Source organism: Rhinolophus hipposideros, assembly GCF_964194185.1.
Source record: "Rhinolophus hipposideros genome assembly, chromosome: 3".
In the NCBI taxonomy this organism is placed as follows: Eukaryota; Metazoa; Chordata; class Mammalia; order Chiroptera; family Rhinolophidae; genus Rhinolophus; species Rhinolophus hipposideros.
In genome coordinates, this window is record NC_138049.1 from 85,865,891 (window position 1) to 85,879,619 (window position 13,729).

General features: G+C 33.8%; 1 protein-coding gene across 1 annotated transcript in view; it reads left to right on the forward strand.

Annotated features, from left to right (window-relative positions):
- Nucleotides 1-13,729, forward strand: part of BMP5 (bone morphogenetic protein 5) — a 114,628-nt gene that overhangs the window by 63,286 nt on the left and 37,613 nt on the right. Inside the window, exon 3 of the mRNA XM_081033287.1 lies at nt 11,321-11,469. Within this exon, the coding sequence (XP_080889413.1) occupies nt 11,321-11,469 (149 nt within the window). The remainder of the gene's footprint in view (nt 1-11,320; nt 11,470-13,729) is intronic.

The window sequence follows — 13,729 nt, forward strand, 5'->3', positions numbered from 1 at the left end:
TATGGGATGATGTAATGCCAGGAAACCTGTTAAACATTAACAATATCTTGGCAATTAAAAAAAAATCTGTTCAGAAAAAAGTGATTGAATTTTCATAGTGGGAATTCAACTTGTTTTTCCATTTTTGCCATGCTTTGTCATTCAATTCTATCTAACATTACCATTTTACCAATTTGCATCTGTACCTTTTAAATATAAATGTAGCATTGACTCAGATATTTTGAATATTGATGCTCTGTGAGATTTACGTAATTTTATTTTTTCACATTTGTTTTGGGAGAAAAAATAATTGCTATTTCAAAATATCAGTCAGCTTAATAAAGTCATATCCTAATACTTTTAAGTAAAACTGCTCATGAGAGAAAATCTGACATTATAATCTCCATATAGTATCATTTATTAATTTGTGGTTCCTTGTTAATGTGTTCTGTGCTGGAGCTATAATCAGGTGAGTTAAATGGCTTGGTTGTATTTATGTCAAATACCCAGAGAGAGATGTATGCATTCTCTTTGGGTGGACATCATTACATTTTTACTAGATTTAATGCGCTGTTCAAAGACATAAGGAGATGGAAGGGGGTAAAATACTTATAATAGTAGAAATATTGGGAATAGTGGAGATGTCAGTGTGGACTGTATGGTTCATTCCTAATGGAAATGGAGGAGTATTGCAACTTTTTCTCTAAAATGTATCTGTATTATCTTCCACATAATTTCCCTAAGTTTTTCTGGGCCTTATAGAAGGCTTATAGAATGGTTTTACCCTGGTTAACTGTTTTCTCTCTCTCTCTCTCTCTCTCTCTCTCTCTCTCTCCATATATATACAAATATGAATGCATACATATAATTGAAACTATATGAAGAATATTTGTTTCATTATCTTTTACTGTTTATTATATAAATAATTTTACTTCCATTTGATGTTTTCAACTTAATTTTTTTTCCTCTAATCGAATTTAGAGACAAAGTTTCATTATGGATCATATATATTAATAAAACTTACTAAAGTTAAAGAAAATTAATGAATTCCAATATCAAAAATTTATAAGTATAGATTATTAAAGACCTTTAGCAGTAATAATTGCATAAATCAGTTCTGACCCTAATTAAGCCGTCAAGCATAATGTATAAAACTTACTATATACACACTCACATGCCATAAGTGCATTTTGGTAAGAAAATTGCAATGATAGTAATTTACAGAGCATTTTAATTTGTGTATCTGCTTATCCCTGCAATAGATTTACGAGGTAGATATTATTTTAATCTTCATTTAAAGAAGAACCAGATGCTCATAAAGGTGACTTGAAGGGTATAATTATTTTTCCTAATACCAAGGAAAGGCTAAGTACAGCAAGTCATTGCTGAAACTAAACAGATACCAATTCCAACTATAACTACGATTCTTTGCTTTATAAAGGTACACTTAGAATGAGGCTCTTCAAGAATCCATAAATCCTATACCTTCTGCTCAAGCAATATGATACCAAAGAGAAGTGTTTAGAAACAAGCAAGATAATTTATTTGCCACAAGTTTGTGATACAGTATCCTTGATAAAACAGATTTCAGTGAAAGATGAATGGGGATTCCGTTTAAGTACTCATCAATACCTGTTAGTTCACCCAATTCCCCTTGCTAAGAAGAGATTTCATTTATAAAGATGTTTAATATGTTAACTCCAAGGATAGTGTGATAGAGAGGTAAACACGCATATGCTTATTTTGGAAGATTTTCAGTGTTGACAATGCACATTTCCTCTGTATTGAAACAGTGTAAGATGTTCTGTCTTCTAAATATGAATTGAAGTGTGTCCTATAAATATCCTCATGTTTCTTGCACTAACTAAAATTCCTTCTACTTGATTCTGTTTTTTCCTACTGCTCCAAATTTATAGTATTTCCCTTGTCCATATCCTATCCAAGCTCACTGATATAAAACTTTGCTTTAAATCCTCCACTTTCTTCTATGCATTCACCACACAATCTATTGCAATCTGATTTCCATAACTCCACGCTACTGATCATCCACCAGCAGCCTCCTTGCTACAGAATTTTATGGACCCTTTTAGTTTTTCTTATTATTTTCAATATTTGATATTGCTGGCCACATTCTGTTTAATGTGTGACATATCCCAACTAGAGTAGTGTATTAGTTTCCTAGGGCTGCTGTAACGAGTTACCAAAAACTTGGATGGCTTAATACAACAGAAATGTGTTCTCTTACAGTTCTGGAGGCTCAAAGTCCCAATCAAGGTGTTGGTAGGAACATACGCCCTCCAACCCTCTAGGAGAGAATCCTTTCTTGCCTCTTTCATCTCCTGGTAGCCACAGATGTTCCCTGGCTTGTGTCAACATAATTCCCATGTTGGCATTTTCTTCATATGGCTGTTTTTCCACTGTATTTCTGTCTCTGTGTCTCTTCTCCTTATAAGGATACAAGTCCTGCTGGATTAGAGCCCACCCTAAAGACCTTGTCTTAACATGATTACATCTGCATAGAGTCTATTTCCAAATAAGGTCACATTCACAGGTGATGTGGATTAGGACTTCAACATATCTCATTTGGAGGACACAATTCAGTGCGTACCTAGGAGTATGTAAGTTTGTGTTTGATAAGAAAAATAGAGCCAGTATGAGTGAAAAGGAATAAGGGATTTATTACAATGGTTTGACTTTCTGCAATTGTGGGATCCAGTGAAACAGTTTAAGTAAGGCTGCAGCTTTTGCATCTAGTGATGGTGTTGAACTTTGTAGCATAGGCTGCTGAGGAAAATAAAAAAAATGGATGTGGAGTAAGAGAGAACAAGGAGAACTAGAACCCGTGAGGATAAGCTGGAACCCCAAGGACAAATTGGAACCCATGTCCATCTCTCAGAGCCTCCAACTTCACCGATGTGGGTGACCTACAGGGTAAGCTAGTGCAGTGCAATGTGCGCTCCATATACTCCTTGCTCAGGATGTGGGGAAGCTGAAGGAGATGATCTGACAGGAGGAATTGTGTGCCAGGATTTGGACAAGGTAATGGAATTGAGATCAGTGGAAGCTGGAAGAGCTGCAGGCCAAGCTGTTCCCCACAACAAAGTAAACCAGCAGATCAGCAACAGTGGATAGGAAAAGAAGGATAGGAACCTGGCACTTCAGCAATCTTGCAAGCATAAATTTGTCTGCTGCTTCACTGCTCCTGCACAAATTTCTTGTGCAGCTAACCTTAACACAGAACTAAACAGGAAAGAGAACTATTGCATTTTTGGTGTCAGTTTAGCTAATTTGACAGAGCATAAAGCTACAGCAGTCCACCTTTGTCAACTTGGTCCAACCATATACCTTTTATAACTGTTCAATACATTCCAAAAAATATAATAGTAAAGTGATTATTCTGCCCTTTTATCTATTTTAGGATGTTGCTCATTCCTTTTCTAAGTCATATTCTTCTTTAATATCCTGTAACTTCAATACTGAAATACGAGTTTAGCTACTATCAAAACTACTTATAGTAGATGGTAGGCAGATGGGAAAAGGAAGGAAAAAAATTGTGTGTGTGTGTGTGTGTGTTTGTGTGTGTGTGTACATACATTAATATCAAAATAAGGAAAACATACTCATAACTATTACTATCCTCATTTCTGTAACTGATCACATGGTTGTAGCTGGTATTTATAACTTCCTTATTACGCGATGCAATGCATATTCTCTTTGTTTTCTGCAAGCACCATTGCTGGTCATTGTTCCTAGTGAGGTAAACCGAACATTCGTTCTTGCTATATCTGGGCTATTATCAGCATGCCTGTATTGAGCTTAGTTTTTCCATTAACTTTTTTTAAATTAAAGCTTATTGGGGTGACAATTATTAGTAAAGTTACGTAGGTTTTAGGTGTACAATTCCGTATACATCATCTCTTCATTGACTTCTATCATATGACATGACAGTAACAACAGGTGTTCCAGGTGATCGCTTATATTTCACACATACTCCTCCTTTCCCATATTGTGGTAGTACCAACCTAGTTTCGTCTTGGTATTTATAATCAATTATCACACATTGTGTAGTAGTCCTTTATTAGTTTGTTGATTCACTGACACATGAAGAGCTCAAAGTGACCACAGAGATGTCTCAACCTTGAATTAATGAAACAATTTTTAAGGCCACGAGGGGCAGCATTCTACTCCTGGGAACTCAGCACTGGACCAACAGGGTCCCATATCTTGGGGCCCAGAAGCAAAATTTTGCTATAATTAGATCAAGTAGAGTGAGTTAGAGGAGCCGTTCCTGTTTCCACCCCTTGATTTCCAGACCCATGAGAGATATGACTATGAGAGTAACAGCCCTATATTGGTTGCAGAGTTATCCCATAAAGCTTCCTTATGGGAAGCACATTAGTCCATTTGTACAGATTTTGACAACCAAGTGTTGGCGTAACTGAGTCTTGCAAAGGTCATTCCACTGTCCTATCAAACTAGCTGCTGTGAGGTGATGGGAAACACGGTAAGACCGGTGAAATTCCATGAACATGAGCCCATTCTTCAATTTGTTGTTATATGAGTTCCTTTATCAGAAGTAATACAGTATGGAATTCCACGACAGTGCATCACAAATTTTGTAAGTTCATGGATAGTGATTTTGGCAGAAATTTCATGAGCACAGAAGGAAAATTCATATCTAGAACACCTATTCCAGTGAGAACAAAGTACTGCCCTCCCATGATGTAAGTGGTTCAACATAATCAATCAAACACAAGGGAGTTGTCTCATTCTTCTGGGGAAGATGCTTTACGGAATTGGAGGGATTTGACTGTATGCAATTATGGAAAGTAGTTAAATAGTCTTTGTAAGGTTGTTGCTTTGATGCTGGGCCTAAGGTACTCAGGGCATATAGTCAGGAAGGAAAGGCGAATGTGTTTGGGAAAACAAGGACAAAGCAGAACCTGTAAGGGTAATCTGGAACCCATGGCAACAAAGTGAAACCTATCTCCAAGTCTCCAACTTCAATGATGCAGTGATTTCCTAGCTACCCAATCCTTGCTCATAGATGTGCCCACATGCCTGGCCCTGGATAAGCAGATTCCATGAGATCTGCAGGAGCTGTAGGCCCAGCTGCTACCCACCATCAGTAAGGTGAACTAACAGATCTTGATGGTACACCCAAACTGCAATAACACTTGGACATATAGAAGTCTTCCAAGCATAAATATGGCAACTGCTTTAATTCCACTTTCCAAATTTTGTCCAAATTTCATTGTGTCCAACCCTAATCCAAAAACATACAGAGTAGTTGCAACTTTGTTAAATTGATATAGTGTAAAAAAACTATTACAAGAGTCAAGAATGTTAAGTTGAATGAGTAAATAAATGAATGGATGGATGGATAGATTTGTGAAATGTCCTAGGTCATTTCTTGGCTCAGTTTTTACCCATCTCATTTGAGGCTAGTGGCTCAGCTCAAATTTGGATTAGTATTCTAATCCAAAAACCAATGATCTCTCATGATAAGGAGAGCAGTTAAAGTGTAGTTTGGGACTAAAGGGAGCTGCCATGATATAAGAGAAAGTGTTCTGAAAATGGAATATGGAAACCTGGGCTCTGGTCCTCCAACTGGCTGGGTGACCATTGAAAATAATTTGATTTCTCTTTAAATTTTCTCATCAGTAAAATAACAATTTGGCAAAGCAATTTATATCCCACTGAGTTCTAATAGTCTTTGATTTATTTTGATTATTTTCAGAAGAAGAATCCCAGACTAGCTGATTTCACATCAGATATTATTGGTTATTTTTTTTTAATTTATTGGGGTGACAATTGTTAATGAAATTACATAGATTTCAGGTGTACAATTCTGTATTACATCATCTATAAATCCCATTGTGTGTTCACCACCCAGAGTCAGTTCTCCTTCCATCACCATATATTTGATCCCCCTTACCCTCACCTCCCAACCCCCACCCCCCTTACCCTCTGGTAACCACTAAACTATTGTCTGTGTCTATGAGTTTTTGTTTCTCATTTGTTTGTCTTGTTATTTTGTTGTTTTTGGTTTATATACCACATATCAGTGAAATCATAGGGTTCTCTGCTTTTTTTGTCTGACTTATTTCGCTTAGCATTATACTCTCAAGATCCATCCATGTTGTCACAAATGTTCCTATAATTTTTTTTATTTGAGTCTTGTAATGAGAACATTGCTTTTATTTGTTAGTTCAGCTGTATATACAGAAGAGAAAGTTAACATTTCAAACACCCAAAACTACATACATACTGTGCTACTAGGTATGCTTGCATACCATATATGCCTGAGTATAAGGAGAACACAAAATCTTGATATGATCATATAAAAATGATATCTGCTTTACCCAAGTAAAAGATAAAAGACATTAAAGGAGGAAATTGAATATAAATATATGTATATGTACTTGGATTCATTTATAGATGTAGATATATAATGAATAAAAGAGTCACAGTTAAATAGTAAAATGATATAGTTAATTAATATAATTATGTATACATATTTTAATCCTGTTTATAAAATATTAATATAGTCATATTCTCTGTTTCACTTTCAAAATATGTATGTGAAATTTTTCTTCAAACTTGTCATATACATGCTTGACATTGTCTATCGCTGTAGCCATATTTTGAATCATCAGTCACGGTGTTATACAGTACATCATTTTTACGTCCATCTATATTGTTTGAAAAACAGCATTTTTGAATGTGTGTATGATGCTGTCATTGGAAATACTATCTTTTCAAAAGCACTAGTACCCATGTCTTTTTTGTTTGTTTTTAGGCTTTTTTAGGCAGATAAATGTTATATCTTCAATGGAACTTCTAACTCTGTTTATAGAAGTAATTTTTAAAGAGTGACTTACACAAAAACCGATGGTTCAATTTTTGAGACAACACTCCCAGAAAAATTACTAAATTTTCTTGTGTCTTCTTTTTTTTCATCTCTTTATCTTCTCTTCCCCCTCACCATTCTGTACTTTCTTTTATCCCTCTCCTCATTTTTCCTTTTTTTGGTAAACAATTCTATCAGCTAACATCTATAAGCATCCAAAAATAACATTGATTGAGGGCATTGGAAGGTAATGTGCCTCCTCGAAATAATTATTTCCCAAACTTCACAGGTCAAAATTAATCAGTTTAGAGTTCTCTGTATTATGAAAGGCCATGTAAAGATTCAACTGTAATATACCTCTCATCCAGATAGATATTCAGGTTATATTATATTTGGTCTTCACAAAACCTTTTAGGGCAAGGATTATCATATGATTTTTTATCCATGGGGAAACAAACTAATTGTTCAAGCTCTGTCTAATCCCTAAATCCTTGTTTATTTCATCACAATATGCTGATATTTACATAAAGATGATTTGTTTTAGCTCTTTCATTGTCATATTCTTAGATATGTAGCCTCAATTTTCCTAGTCTACCACTCTGTATTTTAAGATGAGTTGTAAGAATGTTGATAACTCAAATTTTGCTGAAATTTAGCTCCTGCTGCTCAGTCCTTAGTGAAGTACCTACCTTTCTGGTATTTTGAAACTCCCAAGGCACTTATGTGAAACTCTTTCCTTTCTCTAAAAAATAAAAATACCCTTGCAAATTAGTATTTACAAGCCCACCAATTTCCCATGACTAGACATGTTTAAACCTCTGGTCATGATAAAATTAAAATCTGCTCAAATATATTTTTACTCTATTATATATCTGCACAGATACTTCTTATTTTTCTATGTTTAATATATCTATATATCTATATATTTCATATCCAGTAAGTCTGTCTGTATACCACAAATCCTTTGTCTGTTAAATAAGACTCTGTATTTAACAACTGCATGATAACTTCATTCACTGCATAAGAAATTATTATGATGATTTGTATCACAGTCAAATGTTCAAATTCTACCTGAAAAAGAAAGCTACAAATTTTAGTAAATATGAATAATTATCAATATAAATTTATTTTGACATGTGTGTTTTTGAAATATTTCAATGTTGAGAATTGCTATAATGTCAATAAACACAGAATATTCACATTGAGGATTACTCCTGCCTTTAAAGAAATATTTTTAAATAGTGTTATGGGTTGAATTGTGCTCCCCTCTTTCTCCCAACTCATATGTTGAAGTCCTAGCCTCCAACACCTCAAAATGTGACCTTATTTGGAGATAGGGTCTTTAAAGAGGTAATTAAGATAAAATGAGGTCATTAGGGTGGGCACTAATCCAATAGAACTGGGGTCCTTATAAAAAGCGAAAATTTAGACACAGAGACAGACACAGAGAAGCAAGATGATATGAAGACACACAGAGAAGATGACCAACTATAAGCCGAGGAGAGAGGCTTGGAACAGGTCCTACCTTCACAGCCCTCAAAACAACTAACGTTGCCGACACCTTGATTTTAGACCTCTAGCCTTCAGATTGAAACAACACACTTCTGCTTTTTAAACCACCCAGTGCATGGTAGTTTGTTAAGGCAGCCTTAGGAAACTAATGAAATACCATTCTGAAATATTTGCTTACATGCATCCATGTAAATGGACTGTTTTTCCATTGACTAGAATGCAGACTTTAATTTTAGTTTCATTATTATAACTACAAAATTTAAAGAAATTATATCATGGATTCATTTCTGCTATAAATGCACATATTTTTCTACATGTGTTTTCTTCCTACTGCATTCCTTTTAAATGTATTAATATTAAAAAATGTTATTACTTATTGTAAAATGTATTTTAAAACGCCAGGTAAAAATGGTAAGACAGGGCAACTTTAACAACCTTTTTTAATATTGTTCATAGGAAATATTTAATACTTTCTACTATTTCTTGTGAGATAAGTGCTATTCTTTAGTGGAATAATTTTATACTTCAAAAGACATTACATCTAACTCTCAAATGGGGATTTATTTTTAACAAGCTGTTATAAAACTTGCTACATGAGAGAAAATTACAGAATTACTACCATTGAACTTATGAATTGGTTCTCCCACAACATATTCTCTTGTCTGTAGGTAATGTAGGAGGCCTTATATAAAACAGGAGAAATTAAAGAATAGATATTATCAAAATAAAATGAAAAAAGTAGAAAAAAATAGCTTTGCTTAAGAATAAACCATGGAGCTTATGAAAGCAATTAAACCTTCACAACTTTTCAGAGTTGAACCAGAAATAAACAAAATTTTCAAACTATGCTATTTGCCTTAATTTACCTTCTAATGAATTGGGATTTGCATCCCTGAAATTCATATACTCAGGGCTTGCTTGAATTCTTTGGCTGATGCTTTTTCTAAATATATCTATTAAATATAGAGCCATTTCCCTCATAGACATACTTGAAAGTTGTGGGACTTGAACACAGATAAGTAGGGGAATTTTTTTTTTCCTGAAAAAATAAAACAATTGGAAAAATACCACTTTAATAGCTGCCTAAAGATATTTGTGAATTAGTTGAAACTGCTGTCACAATTTACCTCTTTGTTCTTTTTGTGTGTTTTTGTTTTTCAAAGTTTTACTTATATCATGCCAAGAGATATTATTTTAAGCTTTGCAAGGTTTATTAGAATATTTTTACTATATTTCAAATGAAAGCATATTTGAAAGCAGAGTAGCACTTTAGTATTTCCCAAGATATAGGATGACTCCTTTTGTTTTTAGAAGTTAATGAAATGATTAATTCTAAGATTATATTCTTAAAGATATTTACTAAATATCTCAAAATTTTAAGGATAATCTTATCTTGGATCTTGTTTATTTGGTGGATTTTCCAAGTTAGGAGGAAAAAGGAGAGTTTGATTGACATTCCATCATACTGTGAATATAATGGGTTCTTCAAATTCAAGTGAAAACAATTAGAAACTTTTTGTTGCTTTGTAATATGCTTGTCCTATGTCTTTTCAAACTGAGTCACATATTGGATCTAAGAAAGTGTCTGCAACTCTCCTTTGGTAAACACTATGATTAAAATTGTGAAGGAGAATGAAAGTTGCATCATTTAGAGCAGGTTAGCTGAACAATTTAATTGATCATAATACATTTAATTTTACCTTCTCTAGATTAATGGAAGAATGGCATAAATCAAATTGAAATAAAGAAATGAAGATGTAATTTCTAAAATATTGATTGAGAATCTTCACTTCTGTTAAAAATAGTTCAATTTTCAATTATAGTGCATTTTTCTAAAGAAATAATACATGTGCATGATTTGATTTTATTCAAACTTTCACCTTTGTGTTTCATAAACCATCTTTGAAGTGACTTCTATGATGCAGATAGATGGCAAATGTAGTAGAAACTTATCTAACATAGCTTATGACACAGTTCGGATTTCCCCATATAAATAATGTGCTGTTAAACAGATTCAGCACAGTATGAAAGGTCATAAAAACACATAATAGTGTATTTCTATTCTACTTTGAAGGAGTTCCGATGTTTTATCATTAAACCGATACTCGATTTCTCCGATATTAAAGAGCTGTTCTGAAGACTAAATGTCCAAAATATGTAACATGTAACTCAGAGGCTTCCTACAGTAAGAAAATAATAAATAAAATAATTCATTATAACTCAACACATATTCATACATTTGTAAATTTACCATAATACGAAAGTTAAAATTAATAATGCTTATAACAGTAACATTGTGGAGATTTTCCTAAAACACAAAAGTTTATATTCAGGGTATTATGAATGTTAAATCAAGTCAGGGTAGATGTTTGGCTCAGTCGATGGGATTTACCCCTTAATCCAATAGTGCAGTCTGTGACCCTCTCTTGGACCTTTGGTATTCATAAGATAATTTATAATAAAATGGAAAATGAAATTAAAAATGAAAAATATAAAATAAAATGGAAAAATATGTAATAAAAATAAAAAGCAAATGGCAAACTATCTCTGTTCTCCATCCCTTTGAGAATCCATAATCATCCAAACTGGAGAAGCTACTTTCACTTCTGTCAGTATTCAGTTTAATCCTTGTCAGTGAACTTCCCAGGAAGGGCTACTTACAGATTGTGGTTATGGGGACACTGATTATTAGAGACCAAATCAAGCCCACTAAGTCAGTTGGTAAAGGGCAGTGAGGAGCGGGAAAATGAAAATTACTTTCAGATATTACTAATCTGCACCAGGTTTGGGTTAGGAGTCTAGCATTAAATAAGTTCTGTATCTTATTACTCATCACTTGAGTCACTTGTTTCCCTTGTTCTTTAATTAACTCCTGTTATTTTAAAGAGTGCTTTTGTAATGTTTTCACTTAAGTGTAGGAAATGATGATCTTTGTTCGAACCTTTAACTTTTTTTTGTTGTTCTTTTTCTCCTCAGGGATGCAGATCTGTTCCTGTTAGACACAAGAAAGGCCCAAGCTTTAGATGTGGGTTGGCTTGTCTTTGACATCACTGTGACCAGCAATCATTGGGTGATTAATCCACAGAACAATTTGGGCTTACAGCTCTGTGCAGAAACAGGAGATGGTAAGGACTGAATTTCATGTATTTTTTGTGGTGCTTGTTTTATACATTGACAGTTTCAGCTTTTTGTGAAATTTCACCAATATATGCTTTATACTTATGATGTGCAAGGTAACATATTCCCTAGAATAGTGCACTATTTAAGTTAATCAGTTTATGAATGCATTTACTCGACACACTTTATTATCAAGCTCTATGGTGGGGTTGTAGAGGTAAAGAAGAAGTAGGTATTATTCCTACTCTTAAGGAACTTTTAGTTTTTTATTGAAGACCTATACAAACAAGCAGAAATACTGTGATATAATAATACCAAAAGAAAACTATATACTGAAAGCTATGGATCTATGTCTTGATTGTGTTTACAAAACTATATAATTTGTAAACATGAATAGAACAATACATGAAATAAGAATAAATATTGCCATATGCAAATTATGTCTTAAAACCTGACTAAAAATAGCAAATAAATATATATTTTAAAAGGTTCTAGGGAAACAGACAAGAGAGCTATTAATGATACAAGGGGGAGGGGAGAATGGTGAGGGAAGAGTGATGAAAAATGCAGAAAATAACATCAGGTTAGGTCTTAACATATTGTAATGTTTGGTGAAAGATAAATAACTCCAAAATCCTCCGAGGAAAGGTTCTGTAGGAAATATTCATTTCTAAGAAGCTCTAAAAGATATTTTTATGCTCTCAAGTATTCATTGAGCAACTGTATGCTGTGTGCTTGGCTCAATGGCAGATAAAAAATGGTGAACAAATGCAGAGTTGGCTTCATGAGGCTCGCAGTTGAGACTTCATGAGGTATCAGGCAATAATCACATTCACGTCACCACACACTGAGAAGAGTTTGATGGATTTATGAGTTTTGAAAAGTAAGTGAATACTATTCTGCAATGAGAAAAGATGAAATAGTGCCATTTGTGACAACATGGATGGATCTTGAGATTATTATGCTAAGCGAAGTAAATCAGACAGAAAAAGCCAAGAACCATATGACTTCCCTGATATGTGGAATATAAAACTGAAAGCAACAAAGGAACAGGACAAACAAATAAAGAAACAAAAACTCATAGGCTTAGACACTAGTTTAGTGGTTACCAGAGGGTAAGAGAGTGGGGAGGGTGGTAGGTGAGGATAAAAGAGATCAAATATATGATGATGGAAGGAAAATCGACTCTGGGTGGTGAATACACAATGTGACATATAGATGATGCATTACAGAATTGTACACTTGAAACCTACATATAACTTTACTAACCATTGTCACCCCAATAAACTGTAATAAACAAAAAAAAAAAGAAAAGAAAAATGAGTGAATTCAAGCTACAATTTTAAAGATCAAGAAGATATGATTACGGAAAAAGTTGGGGGTAGCTATTTCAGACAAATGGAAATGAGTTCCCAAACTGTTGTGAGAGGGGTCTTGGTATATTGGATCAGGAGCTCAGGAAAGCCAAAGCAAATTTATTCAGAGCCTTTTCTGCCTGTGATCACTGAAAGAGTTCAAAAATTTTAAATTCAACATAGATGTTCAGGCTATTTAAAATTTTATTTGTCATGGTAGGAGGATAAAACACAATTTATTTAATGACTTGTTAGCTTGATTAGTAATTTTTAAATATTTAGAAGTGTACCAAGTGGACCTACATTGAGCTCTTGCCCCACACCATGCAAATGTTAGGATCTGGCCTATGGAGGGTGGTTTTTAAAGGGATGATAGAGAACACACCTTACTACGTTTTACTGCCTTTAGTTATTCACATGATCAGGCAATAGAAACATTGGTCCTAGAAACTGTCTTGCTCATTTCTCCTTGCTTTGTGTAGTGAACCTACAGTTAAGTATATATTGTATCTGTCTTGGATGTCTTACAAGGGGGTTCATTACTGTAAGCAATACGACTTCACGGTAGCATTGTTTTATCTATAAGCATTTTCACAAACTAAGAATAATACTATAACCAATGTTGTTACTCCAATGATTTTTGTATATGGGATGAGGCTGACAGCCACAAATTAAGTCTATTCCAGAGTTAGTCTAGTGAAGGTTTCGTGTGCCTTAGATCTTGAGCTAGAAAAACAAAAAAAAAAGTGTTTTTACTGAGTGTTATAGACAAGTTTCAGACATTTCCCCCCAAATTCAGACTTTTCCATATATTTTAATTATAATACTGAACTTTTTATAAACAATTCAAATATTTTGAATTATAGGTTATTTTTTCAATTATGACTTTGAGAATAGAATTCAGGATTTTCAG